The sequence below is a fragment of the Lepisma saccharinum genome, chromosome 9, assembly GCF_977018435.1.
Source record: "Lepisma saccharinum chromosome 9, izLepSacc3.1, whole genome shotgun sequence".
Classification (NCBI taxonomy): domain Eukaryota; kingdom Metazoa; phylum Arthropoda; class Insecta; order Zygentoma; family Lepismatidae; genus Lepisma; species Lepisma saccharinum.
In genome coordinates, this window is record NC_139237.1 from 31,671,418 (window position 1) to 31,687,527 (window position 16,110).

Sequence of the window (16,110 nt, forward strand, 5' to 3'; positions counted from 1 at the left end):
AGATATAAGCTTTAACTCTAGGATTCATAGTTTCTGAGATAACAATGTTTGGAATTTTGAATTTCCTGTTTAAATGCACGGCTTTTATATTAGAAAATATTTTTCTACGAAAATATCATCAGTAAGTGCACAATTTTTGCTACAGAATGAAATACATATTATGCAATATGCAGGAACTGTTTTGAATCCTCACGTCCTAGCGTTGCCTACGTGGGGGCCCGACGAATTTCAAATTTTGTAAAGACTTTCGTCTTCTTCTATTTGGTTAGTGTAAATTGGATCTTTTCAACAATAGGCATGTAGCTGAGACTATACTGAAAGAAACAAGCTATAATTCGTAACTATAGCATTCGTAGTTACGGAGATATAAATCTTCATTTAAAACCTTGCGCAATTTTAAACTTCCCACTGAAAACGTGCTGGGCGTTTAAGGATCTACCTTTACCGTGCACTAGGGCCTTGCAATAACAAGTTGAAATTTTGACACACATTAGAGGAAGGTCTAGTTATGTAGTGTATGCAACTTGGCTTGGATATCTCTTGTCCCTTTTGTGCTACACCATTTTAAAAATTCACCATTTTCTAGTGATTTTTCAATTTCTTGCATATTCAACCACATATAATATGGATTGAGTGATATGTATGTAGACAACATAATGTGTGCATAATGAGCTCACATCAGGGTTACTAGAAAAATTAATGCCACCTTCCTGGTTGGATTACAATTGTAACAGCAGGCACACAAAATATGCATTTTTTGACACGTAAGGTTTTTTAAGGCATATTTTGGGGTATTTTATTTGCTAACGTAAACAAGCTAAGGGTATTTTGATGCAATATACGTGTTCCTTGGTGGAAGGTTTGTTTGGTGTGTTAATATCACTAGGCTGTGATCAATAGTTCCAAAGTTTTTAGTCCTGAAGTTAGCTCTGAGACTAATTTATCATATGTCACATTTTCTGTTGCCCACCACCTTCTTCAACAGGTTATAACTCTAGAACTATTTCTTGGAGGAAGCTAATATTTGGAATCAAAGCCTTCCAGACATGATTGAACCTTCATGCCTAATTTCATCCAAATCAAAAAACCATGGCCCTGGTCGATCTGATGTGGAATGACCCTTTTTTAGGAGTAAACAGTGGTCTACCAGGTCCAATACTTTACCTGGTTTTCTTTTCTCCATCATGGGCTTGTTGGAAATTTTATTTATCATACAATTAAAACCAAAATGGAAAGAATGAACAAGATAGAGAACAAAATACTTCATTGTACAGTGCATTCGAAAAGTCCCTGCACTCATACTTTAAAAAAAAGCTACGAAGACCTTCATCTGGATGAGTTGGCAAGCCTGCCAGGAGGGATCGGTATGACCTTGAAGAACAAGTTTATGTTACATTTAGAGCAGTGCTGCTGTTATAGTCCTCGGTGTGAGTCGTACAATCACAGTTTGTCAGCAATTCCTTTTAAGCACATCGCCCACTGAGATGCAGAGAAACGTGGCAACAGAACTTCTGTTGTCTGCTTCTATTGAAACCACTACAGGCAAACACAGAACCAAAGCATGGAATTTCCATGCCAGAAGTCTGCAGGTTATCTTAAAGTTTATTACCCACTGAGATGCATCAGTTGTGTTCTGTTGCTGCGTTGCTCCACATCTCAGGTTTACGCGCACACGGCGAATCGCTATGTTGGAAACATATTTTGAGTATGTCATGTGAAAGATGTGTGGAGAAATGGAAAAGTCTATTTCCCGATGATCTGGCACCAGGTAAAACCGCAATGAACGATTGTTTCAAATTTAGTTTCAATATTCTTTTTGTGTATTTCAATGTGCAGAAAGTGGTTTGCCACCTTGTCAGTGTGTTTGTTATTGACCTCAGAGATTGCAGTAGTACTCACATTTAGTTTACAAATTATTTTTTGTGTATTTCAAGGTATAGTTAACAAATGCATGTATTCATTACATTGACAAGTTCTATAAATTATAAGCAATAAATTCTCAAACTTTGTATGAGGCGACTTTTCGAATGCTCTGTATTATAAACTACTTTTATAACATTAACCATTACACTTACTTTATAGCATATGTCATTCTATCTGGCCTGAGAGCTCTCATCATGCAAAGTCTCTGTATCGAAGTTTTGTTCTTCCACTCTTGAGGAAATTTCTCCTTCTCAGGGCATTCTGACTCCACAAATTTCTTCCATCGCTTTGCAGAACTTTCTATGTCCCTGTCCAAATTCCTGCGGGACAAAGCTTTTGACACTACTGATACAAATAATGCCTCTAGTATGTACATGTGTATTAGTGTTAAGAAGTAACAGTTACTTTATTGAGGTAACAAGTTATGAAAGTAAGTATACTTTTCTGTATATTTAAACCAGGGCTGCCAGAACTGTGGCCCACAGGTCACAACAAGCCTGCAGTGGCTTTTCATGTGGCTCACATTAATACTAGCTAAAATAAAATCAGTATCTTCTGCATTATCTTTAATGCAAGTATAATGTAATATGGCCCACGACCAATGGCACTGTATAAAAAAAAGTTCTGGCACCCCTGGTTTAAACAGTAATACAATGAACAAATCATAGCTTGCTAGAAAATACTATGAAAATTGTTAAGCCTTAAAAAGGTATGTGCAAAATTCACAGCAGGATTTAAGTCATGTAATACGGTATCATCGTATGGACTTACTCAGAAAAGAAACATTGTGATAGTTGTGTCAATCAAATTCAGGACACTGTGTTTAGCAGAGCACTGTGCATTTTCCGTAGAAACTTGTTTTAAAAATAATGAGCATGTTACGAGGGTCACTATTTATATTTTGAGCCTTGGCAACACTGATTGAAGTTAGGCGCGATTTGACGTTTGCACGGAATCGTCTGGCATTATTGACCATAACGTACTTCAAATGTTTTGTCAATAGCTACACTTGTGTTGTTTATGTTGCCTTGGAGATTGCGCAACAACAATAAAATGGAATTAACTCGTGAACATTTTCGTGCAATGATTTTTTACGATTTTCGATGTGGATTATCAAGACAAGAGTGCATCGATCAACTTACTTCCACATTTGGCGATGAAGCCCCACCCTTTGCCACTGTGAAACGCTGGTATAACGAATTTAATCGTGGCCGTCATTTGCTCACCGACGAGATTCGCGAAGGTCGTCCAAAATCAGTTGTTGTTCAAGAAAACATTGATGCTGTGCAAAACCTAATACTGCAAGATCGTCATGTGACTGTGAGATTGAGGCAACCATAGGCATTAGTTCCACCAGCATATATAAAATATTACATGATCATTTAGCTGTGAGAAAGGTATGTTCTCGTTGGATCCCACACAATTTGACTAAAACTCATAAAGACGCTCGCGTCAATTGGTGCAAACAAATGCTCAATAAATACAATCGTGGTGCTCCAAAAGACGTATATAAGATTGTAACAGGTGACGAATCATGGATATATGCATATGAGCCGGAACGTAAACAGCAGTCGACTGTATGGGTGTTTCAACATGAACCCAATCCAACAAAAGTTGTTCGCGCTCGAAGCACATCAAAACAAATGGTCGCTGTTTTTTCGGGAAAACTGGTCATGTGGCACCTGTGCCTTTAGAGGAACGTAGAACGGTCAACTCTGAATGGTACACAACAAGTTGTTTGCCAGAGGTCTTCGGTCAAAGACGGAAAACAAACAAATGCTGTCGGATCATTCTTCTTCAAGACAATGCCAGCTGTCACACATCTCGTCTAACAACCGACTTTATGAACAGTCAAAAAATCGAATTGATGGGTCATCCGCCGTACAGTCCTGATTTGGCACCCAATGACTACTTCTTGTTCCCGAATGTCAAGAATAAATTGCATGGACAACGATTTTCGTCGGCGGAAGATGCCGTTGATGCGTTCAAAAACCATATTATGGAGGTGTCTCAAGAAGATTGGAAAAACTGCTTTGACAAATGGTTCGAACGAATGCAAAAGTGTATTGACCATAAAGGAGAATACTTCGAAAAACAATAAAGCAGTTTTCAATGCCAAATTCCTGTTTCTTCATTGTTAGGCTCAAAATATGAATAGTGACCCTCGTATTACTGTGTGGAGGTGCTTTCATCACCATTTAGGATTAAAATATAATGAAAACTCCATGCAAGAAATTTGCAACACACTGCTCCAAAGTTCTTGGTAATCAGCTGTTAAACTGGTTTTGTCATTAGAAATGTATTTTAAAAAATCTGATTCTCAACTTAATATAAACAGCATACTACTGTAAATTGCTTAACTTTGTCTTCTTACCAGAGTTATTTTCCAAAAAATTCTTACTCTCGTTACATCATACTGATAAATCCTACCATCTATTATGCCTAACTTACCGGTATATTTGTATTTATTATAAGAAAACAGTGGCGATGGAGCTGTTCGTTAATATTTTATTACTTTTAACATTTGAAAATTGAACTTTTGTTAATATTTTGCTCCTTAAGGTCTCATTTCGAAGATACAAGCCTTCAAAAGTTGGCAATTTTTAAGTCTGTGTACATGATGTCATACATCACAGATAAATATATATATATATATATATAATGGATAAAAGCAAGGAGGGCCAAAAGGGCTTAGTAAAAATCAAAGAAGGTAAAAAGAAACACTCACCGGACAGTAGAAAAATTCAAAATTTTCGCTAATTTCACAGCATCATTGGTGTGAGGAGAAATAGACGGTATATATATATATATATATATATATATAAAATGGATGCATTTGTGTGTGTGTGTGTGTATGTATGTTTGTTCCGGCATAACTCTCGAACACCTGGAGCGATTTCAACCAAACTTGGTACACATATCACTTGCAATATGGAAAGAAATACTGCGGGGGTAAGACACCCAGCACCCTAGGGGTGGAAATGGGAAGGGGGTGAAATGTAAAAAAAAATCGAAAACGACAGATATTAGTGTGGAATCCATAGTTTTTGGGGTCAGTAAAACGAATAGTGGCACTTCCAATGCCGTTCAACTCCAAGACACCTCTGGCACCACTAGGGGTGGGGGTGGGAAGGGGGTGACATGTAAAACGACTGATATTAGTATAGAATCCATAGTTTTTGGGGTCGCTAAGATGAATAGTGACATTTCAACCGTTGTGTGTTTGCTAAAATTGACTGTTAGTGATGTGATCGTGAAGGAGCAGCCACAACAAAATCACAACCAGGTAAGTCGCATATACTGAGAGACTAGGAGCATCAAGAGTGAAAGAGAGTGGTTTGTGAAAAGCACCAGTCTTTGTTGAAAACAATCACCCATGAGTTCCACACTGCTACTAAGAGCATAGCCAGCACCATGACTGTGTGTCGATAGCTGAAAGGAAAGGATATCACAGCCGAGCAGGTGACCATAAACCAAACATTTTCAATGTCAATGTAAAGTGCTGCCTAAATTGGTGTAAAGACCAATGCCACAGGACAATGGAGCACTGGAAATGTGTGATTTGGAGTGATGGAATACACTATACCACGTGGCTGTCAGATAGTAGGTTTAGATGTGGTGTAAGCCAATGTGTCATGCCTACAGCAAAGTTTGTAAGAGATGGTATTATGGTGTGTGGATGATTTTCCTGGAATGGACTAAGTCCACTTGTAACACTGCCCTCATTCTCAATGTGACAGTATGCAAGGAAACCCTGATCAGTTGTGTACTTCCTATGTTGGAGGTCCAGTCTGCCATGATGCATATTGTCTACAGCAGAATGACAATTCTGCCTATTATAAAGCGAGGACTGTGCGTGAATGGTTTGTGGACAACCATGTTTCGAAGTGGACTGGCCTTCCCAAGTCCAGATCTGAAACTTATAGAACACTAGTGGGATTTCTCACACCCTAACGTCCCACATCAGTACCTGCTTTAGCTACAGTTCTTCAGGAAGAATGGGCTGTCATTCTTCCAGAAATGTATAGATACCTGGGGAAAGGTCCCTGATAGAGTACGGGCTGTGAACAAGGCAAACTGTAGACTCACCCCATACTAATGTCTAGTAGTGGGAAGTGTGTCTTGGGTAAAGCGTAATTATTGTTTTTGGTTGGTGTCCAGATACTTGTGATCAGATAGTGTACTAAGGATGAAATGAGGCCTCGAAGAGCAAAATTACATCAAACGAAATGTTTACCATGCTATGAAAGTGTGTCAATGTTATATGGTAGCACCCTGTACGAGTACACTACCAGATGAATAATGTTTTGCCAACTTAATCACAAATGAAGCTCACCTGAAATCATCCATGGCAGACAAGCTTTTAATTGCACCCCAGCTGCTGTTAGACAGGAATTCAACAGGACTTGTCATGTGAGGTGTTACTGGAAACCGAAGAAGAAAATCTAGCTCAGTGGACACAATTTCCTTTGCCATTAAGAGTACCTGCAAAGGAAACATTGAGGTCATCAGGTATGTACTCACAGTAATAAAACAAAGTTGTAGGCAAAAAAGTAAGATGCATGCACTAGATATGGAGAGGAATAAATTGCATAATTAAATTACAAATGCAAATGCAGTTTCAATGTTTCACGTACATCTAGTAGTAATGAGACAAATTCATCACTACTCTAGCTGTATTGGTCAATATAGGATCCACCATTTTGTTATTACTGTTATGCTTATTAACATATCTAACTCGTATACTCCAACTTTGTAAAGTAAATGTATAAATGCATTCTTATATCAAAGCAAAATCCATTGCAGTCACATAACCATTTATATTCTTCAAGAAACATTTGAAATTTTATATTGTATCAGTAGAATATCAGCTATTAGTGCGGGTACATTTTATATCAGTACTATATTGATATTGGCGACAAATTCTATATCTGTCCTAAACTAATGTTTAGTTTATCTGTCTATCCTCAACTAATGTTTAGCTTATCTGACAGTTTTATGAATAAAGTGAAAAGAGTAATTTTCAAAATCAGGTGTCCTCTCGTTTTCTAAAACAAATTCAATTACTTTTCAAGGCTTTCCATGAATATCCCAATAAAATTCCAGTCATTTTATGAAGTTTCAACTTATTTAACATGAAAAATCCATATCCACTGCAAGTAACAACAATTATATTTAAAATCAACTTACTTTTGCACATTTTAAAAATGTTTCAGGATTTCCAGGTGCGTGAGCACTGAATATGCTACGAGGGTCACTATTTATATTTTGAGCCTTGGCTACACTGATTGAAGGTAGGTGCGATTTGACGTTTGCACGAAATCGTCTGGCATTATTGACCATAACGTACTTCAAATGTTTTGTCAATAGCTTCATTTGTGATGTTTATGTTGCCTAGGAGATTGCGCGACAACAATAAAATGGAATTAACTCGTGAACATTTTCGTGCAATGATTTTTTACGATTTTCGATGTGGATTATCAAGACAAGAGTGCATCGATCAACTTACTTCCACATTTGGCGATGAAGCCCCATCCTTTGCCACTGTGAAACGCTGGTATAACGAATTTAATCGTGGCTGCCATTCGCTCACCGACGAGATTCGCGAAGGTCGTCCAAAATCAGTTGTTGTTCAAGAAAATATTGATGCTGTGCAAAACCTAATACTGCAAGATCGTCATGTGACATACTGTGAGATTGAGGCAACCATAGGCATTAGTTCCACCAGCATATATAAAATATTACATGATCATTTAGCTGTGAGAAAGGTATGTTCTCGTTGGATCCCACACAATTTGACAAAAACTCAAAAAGACGCTCGCGTCAATTGGTGCAAACAAATGCTCAATAAATACAATCGTGGTGCTTCAAAAGACGTATATAAGATTGTAACAGGTGACGAATCATGGATATACGCATATGAGCTGGAACGTAAACAGCAGTCGACTGTATGGGTGTTTCAAGATGAACCCAATCCAACAAAAGTTGTTCGTGCTCGAAGCACAACGAAACAAATGGTCGCCTGTTTTTTTCGGGAAAAGTGGTCATGTGGCAACTGTGCCTTTAGAGGAACGTAGAACGGTCAACTCTGAATGGTACACAACAATTTGTTTGCCAGAGGTCTTCGGTCAAATACGGAAAACAAACAAACGCCGTCGGATCATTCTTCATCAACACAATGCCAGCTGTCACACATCTCGTCTAACAACCGACTTTATGAACAGTCAAAAAATCGAATTGATGGGTCATCCGCCGTACAGTTCTGATTTGGCACCCAATGACTTCTTCTTGTTCCCGAATGTCAATAAAAAATTGCGTGGACAACGATTTTCGTCGGCGGAAGACGCCGTTCATGCGTTCAAAAACCATATTATGGAGGTGTCTCAAGAAGATTGGAAAAACTGCTTTGACAAATGGTTCGAACGAATGCAAAAGTGTATTGACCATAAAGGAGAATACTTCGAAAAACAATAAAGCAGTTTTCAATGCCAAATTCCTGTTTTTTCATTGTTAGGCTCAAAATATAAATAGTGACCCTCGTATCACCTGAGTATCATGCTGAATTCAATGGAACAGATGACTTTAAAAATGGTTGAAGTTCATAAGATGTGGAAGGTCAGTAAATCTGCAACTTTATTAAAATATGTGTAATGCAGCACACAAAGTCCTAGGTTTGAATCCTGGGTGACACATGGATGTTTCATTGCATTTGTCCCTTCATCTACTTCAGAAATGCACCATTTATTCTATTGTTGCAATTAAGGTAGACAAGCAGAAATGAACAAAACATATCTAAAGAGATTTGAACACAACCGCACTGTTGATGCTGACACAATTCTAAAAATGAAAATGATTTCTCAAGGTTCCTACACATTTTGTCTACCCAAATTCTTGGACATTTCAGCCACTTTTACATAACTTTCAAGATCATTCTATAATGTTTCAGGATAGTAATAATTAAATGCTGAATCTTTCATTTTCCATGCTATTCAAATTAACCAAACATGGAGTAGATACTACACAAGCTTGTTGAATTCCATTATCAATCACCCAACACAATACTATTACTGACTAATTCTAACAGCAGCACCACTAAGTACGAGGGCCATTTTTCTTGTAGTGGCAACACTGTTGGTATATGCTTGTCAGGTGTCGCTGAGACAAAAGACGATCGAGTTTTGTTTAGTCTTGTACTATGGATCGTGTGTAGGTGTTGGGTGCTAAATTGTACCGTTGTGTGGTACTTAAAGTGAAGTGTTCACGCATGAAGAACAGTGAATATTCATCAAATTTTAGGTTGCACATGATGGAATGCACGGCAAATTCACAAGGGCTTACGCGAAGCATGTGGGGACCATGCTTTAACATATTGTACCGTTGACAGATGGGTTAAGACATTTGAAAGTAGTCGTGAATCAGCCGTGAAAGAACATGGTGGCGGGAATCCTCGAATGGCAACAGATCCACACCACATTGATGCACTTCGCAGATTGCTGGAGAACCTGTGACTTTGATTTGCTTTCCAAGATGAAGGAACGGCTCAGGGGGAAATGCTTTACAGACATCCCGAGCATAATTTCCATTTTCCAGGGTGGTCTCCGTGCACACTTGAACGAACAGGAGCTATCAATGGCATCCAACGACTGCCAGATGTTTGGAAACGTGTTCACACGGCAGCACTAGATTACATTGAAGGATTATAAATGATTCCCCACAGTATTTCTTTCCTGATTGCAAGTCATATGCGTACCAAGTTTGGTTGAAATCGCTCCAGGTGCTCGAGAGTTATGCTGGTACAAACACACATACACACATACATCCATTCTTATATACTGGGTGGGGCACCTAAAAGTACCACCGGAAATATTTCGTGAACAACAAAAATTATTGAAAAACTGCTTTCTCAGATATATAAGTATGAGAGGGGCTCATGAAATTAGTGGACACAATACGTTCAACTACGTAAGCAAATATGGTTTTCAATACAAACTTAGTTTCTTTAAAATGGAAACCCCATTTTATTTTCATCTCATTTGAAAGCACGAAAAAATTAATTAAGAATGATGTTTGATACATTGTAATACGCAAAGTAGTTCTCAAGGAATTGAAGCATGAAGTTGACGCTTGAAACAAACATTCTCACAAGTTGATTCGTATGTCATAACATACATATCCCCCTTTTGACATCACTCGGGTATCGTAACAATTGTGTTACTCTTCTTCAAACTATGCGTTGTGCTTAGGAAAGTTGTTATGTTCCAACTGTGGGTTACAATAAAATGTGTAGTTTATACATGAGTAAGCTTTGACAAATTATCTAAAAGGTTCTGATACATCTTTCGGAGTTAACAAATATTTGTTAATTAAAAAGTATATTTAAACAATCCGCCATCAGTTACATACATAAATGTTAGTACATTAACGTCTTTCTAATTCTTAATTGATGTTCATTCATTTACGTCATAATTTTTAGTACATCGGAACAATCAAATTTTCTCGTTTCATCATGACAAATCTTTAAGTTTTCAACTATTAAACTTTGCATCTTATATATTTTCCTTTCTTTCTTTCATTCAAATGGATTTATCAAATTTATCAAATCAAGCAAGGACGTAACAAAGTACACTGATTAACCAGACGTTTTATAGTGTATTTACATCAGAAATGTTGCTGAGAAAATAGTATTTTCAAACTCTGAAAAGGCCGGGATGATACTTATCTCTGGCGAGTGTAGGAAAAATGCAGCACAAGCATGCGGGCTGTATTTAAGCTCAGCTCTGCCAACAGTCATAGTGGAGATGTGCATTCACGCTCAACTTCACGTTACAATTACTTGAGAACTATTTGATGCATTACAATGTAACAAATGCCATTCTTAATGATTTTTCCGTACTTTCAAATGAGCTAAAAAATAAAATGGGGTTTCCATTTAAAAAAACTAAGATTGTGTTGAAAACCATATTTCCTTATGTAGTTGAACATATTGTGTCCACTAATTTCATGAGCCCCTCTCATACCTATATATCTGCGAAAGCAGTTTTTCAATATTTATTGTTGTTCACAAAATATTTCTGGTGGTACTTTTAGGTGCCCCACCTGGTATATAGATTTGCCATAATAAGTAAACTCTGTTTAAAATATTAAATATAATTTTTGTAACATTTGTGTTCCTTTTAATGTCACTTTATGCATAATTCGTTATCCCTATTTTGTTCAAGGTTACTTTATGAGACCCTATTTGAGACATTCTACGAAAAGTAGTCCTACTCCATGTAAATAACAAAATGAATTAATATGGAAATTATTATTGTTTTAATTGAATTAAGGTTTAGATTTTCGTGACATTTCACCAATAAAAGTTAATTGCATCTGCAGCTTATATGCTTCGCAGACAAATGAAGTCACAATTTACTACATTTTTAAATCATCACACAGATAATGCACTTTTGTTAATGCTTTTCATGCATTCAACTAATGTCATCATACTAAAGTTTTTTTTTCATTTGTTAGCAGACACCATAATTCCATGAAATCAGTTCATTATAAATATGATAATCAAATCACATGTCTAGAATGTTAAATTTTGCCTGTGTGTAAAATATCACACATGTAATGCTGGAATGCCCTATTACATGTTTAATAACAAATGTTACAATATAATGAAATTTCTAATTGTTTTTACAATTGAAAACAATTGCTTCCAACTTACAATTGATACAATTTATCAATAAGAAATTGTCCTGTATTTTGAACTGGTTTCAGTTGAGATTCAGACTGAACCCAATTCATCCCACTACCTTTATTGGGCATCTAATTGAATTCAATTCATTCCAGGTGGAAGGAAACCAATTCAAATCAATTGAAATTTCAATTGGAACCAATAGACATTACCAGCAGGGCAGTGTTCAGGAATTTGCAAAAATAAAAGTCTTGTGGTTATTAAAGTTTTAATTTCCATAAAAGTAATTATGTTTATGTTTTATGTTTTAATGTTCAAATATTAATAAATTTGGTTCCAAAATCACTCGGGTTCCAACAATGATCCTAGATTGAAAATGACACCTTCCTTCTTTTTTTTTCTTCTTTTTTTTATAGCAGCAGCATAAATGCATTATCTCCATTGCTCTTTAATTTTGCCTTAGAATATGCTGTTAGGAAGGTAAACGAAACTAAAGAAGGACTAAAATTAAATGGTGTGACTCAGTTGTTAGCATATGCAGATGATGTAGACTTACTGGGGGATGATGTGAATACAATTAAGAATAATGCTAAAATATTTTTCAAAACTGCTAAAGAGATAGGTTTGGATGTTAACAAAGAGAAAACTAAATATATGCTTACAGGCCAAAACCAAGTGTTAGGTAATAATCAAAATCTAATTATTGATAACAACTCGTTTGAAACAGTTTCCAAATTCAAATACTTAGGAGTAATATTAACAAATGAAAATTATATTAAAGAGGAAATAAAAAGTAGGCTTAATTCAGGAAATGCATGTTACTTCTCTCTTCATAAACTTTTGTCTTCTCGTTTAATATCTAAGAATCTAAAAGTTAAAATATACAAAACCGTAATTTTGCCTGTAGTATTATATGGGTGTGAAACTTGGTCCCTTACATTGAAAGAGGAACATAAATTGAGAGTATTTGAAAATAGGATCCTTAGGAAAATATTTGGACCTAAAAGGGATGAGGAGACAGGTGAGTGGAGAAGGTTACATAATTTAGAACTACATAATTTGTATTCATGTCCAGACATTATTAGAATAATTAAATCAAGAAGACTTAGGTGGGCAGGCCATGTGGCACGAATGGGAGAGGAAAGAGGAGTTTTCAGGATTCTTGTTGGGAAACCTGATGGTAAGAGACCAGTAGGAAGGCCAAGACGAAGATGGAGGGACAACGTCGAGATGGACCTAAGGGAAATCGGTAGGGATGGAAAACAGTATATAGATCTTGCTCAAGATAGGGACAGATGGAAGGCCTGTGTTGCTGCAGCCATGAACCTTCGGGTTTAAGAAGGCTAGAGAGTTAGTTAGTTATAGCAGCAGCAGCACAGGGTAGAAAACACCTCATATTCAAAGCCATGTGACAAAAAACATATGTCCAAAGTTATGGCTTAATAAAGTTCATTGAACAATGCTGAAAATAAATGAACACAAATTATAATGTAAGAATACATTTCGTATAAAATGTCTTTTGTCAAGATGATTGTTGAGGACAATATTGAAATGTGTTTTCAGATCTTCCTTTCCTAGCAAGCAATAAAATTCGAGGGGCAGTCAAATGAAAACCTTAATTTTTTTTTTTAAATATGAGGGGCAGTCAAATTTAAACCTTAATTTGTTTTTTTTGTTTTTTAAATACGAGGGGCAGTAAAATGAAAACCTTAATTTGTTTCTGTTATTTAAATACAAGGGCCAGTCAAATAAAAACCTTAATTGTTTTTGTTTTCTAAATACAAGGGGCAGTCAAATGAAAACTTTAATTTGTTTTTGTTTTTTTGAATAGGAGGGGCAGTCAAATGAAAACCTTAATTTGTTTTTGTTTTTTAAATACGAGGAGCAGTCAAATAAAAACCTTAATTTGTTTTTGTTTTCTAAATACAAGGGGCAGTCAAATGAAAACCTTAATTTGTTTTTGTTTTTTAAATATGAGGGGCAGTCAAATGAAAACCTTAATTTGTTTCTGTTATTTAAATACAAGGGGCAGTCAAATAAAAACCTTAATTGTTTTTGTTTTCTAAATACAAGGGGCAGTCAAATGAAAACTTTAATTTGTTTTTGTTTTTTTGAATACGAGGGGCAGTCAAATGAAAACCTTAATTTCTTTTTGTTTTTTTAAATACGAGGAGCAGTCAAATAAAAACCTTAATTTGTTTTTGTTTTCTAAATACAAGGGGCAGTCAAATGAAAATCTTAATTTGTTTTTGTTTTTTAAATATGAGGGGCAGTCAAATGAAAACCTTAATTGTTTTTGTTTTTTAAATACGAGGGGCAGTCAAATTAAAACCTTAATTGTTTTTGTTTTTTAAATATGAGGGGCAGTCAAATAAAAACCTTAATTTGTTTTTTTTGTGTTCTAAATACAAGGAGCAGTCAAATAAAAACCTTAATTTGTTTTTGTTTTCTAAATACAAGGGGCAGTCAAATGAAAACCTTAATTTGTTTTTGTTTTTTAAATACGAGGGGCAGTCAAATAAAAACCTTAATTTGTTTTTTGTTTCCTAACTAGTAGATTTCTGCATGTAAAGTTGCACAAGTTCGCTGTATTTTAGCATAGACCCATTGCTGATCCACATATATTTTTAAGTCTGAGTTAATGCCTGTATACCTCAAGAAGAAGAATATTTGGAATCTATGTGTAATCACTTATAAGCTACTACGAAAGTTTTCCCACCCAGACTGATGCTACTGTCAAATTTCCTCCTCTATTTGTAAATTAGCTAGCATGGTAACCATGCAGAGTGAAATTGAATTTTCATTTGCCATAGAATGTCTATACGTTTTAGGCTTCCAGAGGGCAAGGAACCACTGCTCTTCACTGGTGCATGTGCATGCAGGAGGAACCATATTTAAAATGACAAAAATGGTGTTGTGAAGCTCACTTAATCAGTGTTGCAGGCTTCAGGTCGTTTTGTAAGTACCTCATGTAAATTTGAGCTGTTTACATTTTGTCCTGTAATTTTTGTCAGACATTTAAAGTTTTCATTTTACTCTCCCTTGTAGATTTAATTTTCCTGGCTTTTTCAGGTGTTAATAAAATTGTTACAAAATTTTGTAAGAATGTTACATGACTTTTTTATTCTTGACGTCCCTGACTTTCCAGGTTTTCTAGGACTTCTGGGCAACCCCATTTTTACATTAGGATTGAATTTTACTTTTTAAATTCAGTGAATTGATTTGTTGTTTAAAGTCCACTTTATTCACAGGTAGGATAATCAGGAGAGGACCTACAGTTTAAAGTGGGATCCACACTGTGCAATGTGCCTCCACTGGGTATCGAACCCAGGACCCTTTGAGTACAAGGCAATGGCATTAACACTAAACCATCGTGGAGACCCTGTGACGGTTGATATACATTATATAAATATCATCCCGTCACAGCTTGACTCTTCTCTTGACATACGAGAGTGAAATATGCCACGCGCCAAATAAGTCACTGAGTTACGTAACATTATCAAGTTGCGCAGCTTTCTCGGTAGAGGGCGCTCACTGCCTCGTCACGTAACTTCGCGCAGGAATAAAATATACTTGTCGACTGAGCAGCGTTGGGAACTGAGTGAAAGAGAGAAACAGACACAGTACAGTTCCGATACACTCGATACCAAGGATAGACGAGCATTAGATGCCAGCCAGAGCGGAGAGACGACAGGTATATCAACTAGTTCGCGTAACAGGTGCCCGACCTTTTACGTCCCCTTCGTTGCGTATTTGGCATGGCATTTTAACTGACGTTATACGTTTGAGTTGCCATATCTTCCAAGCCATCTGGATTCTGCCATGTTGCGTAACGGGGAAGGAAGGACGTCAATATGGGGATTTTGTCGAATTCATTTTTTGTAACTCGGGTACACGACTTGTTTAGTAACAAGAGATTAATAGTTCTAAATTAATGAGCAACTTGTGTTGACTTCCTTATTGCAAAAAAGAAATTAAACAGTGATAAATATTTTTTTTGTCTCTCCACTCCGCAACTGGCTGGATTATTACGTATACCTTTTTTTTTTTTTAAATAATTCTATTAGTGACTTGTTTCAGCACCACCTCAATAGTGTAATCACGATTGTTGGGATTTGTTTCAAATGGGTGTATCTATTTATATTTATTTGGTTTTAATATTTGAATGAAGAATTGGGAGGGGGAATTGAATGCGTGTGTGTGTGTGCCGACCCAAACCCCACAATCCCAGCACTCACTTCCTGATACAACTAGCCAACCTTGTACTTACCTGCAACAACTTCTGCTTCGGTGACCAACATTACCTGCAGATACGTGGCACAGCTATGGGTACCGCATGGCCCCCTCTTATGCCAACCTGTTCATGGGCAGGCTGGAACAGGAATTCCTTGACTCCCAGCAACTGAAACCACTCCTCTGGCTAAGATTCATTGATGACATTTTTCTCCTCTGGACACATGGCGAACCCTCCCTCACAACATTCCTAAACCGACTAAATGAGTTCACCA

The 16,110-nt window shown here is 36.5% G+C and overlaps 1 protein-coding gene across 2 annotated transcripts in view; it reads right to left on the reverse strand.

Moving 5' to 3' along the window:
- Dhc93AB (Dynein heavy chain at 93AB) overlaps nucleotides 1-16,110 on the reverse strand; it is a 584,738-nt gene that overhangs the window by 78,263 nt on the left and 490,365 nt on the right. For both annotated transcript variants that reach the window (XM_083127975.1, XM_083127974.1), the window contains 2 exons: nucleotides 6,260-6,408; nucleotides 2,076-2,243 (listed from right to left, as the gene is read on the reverse strand). In XM_083127975.1, coding sequence (XP_082984101.1) covers nucleotides 2,076-2,243; nucleotides 6,260-6,408 — 317 coding nt within the window. The remainder of the gene's footprint in view (nucleotides 1-2,075; nucleotides 2,244-6,259; nucleotides 6,409-16,110) is intronic.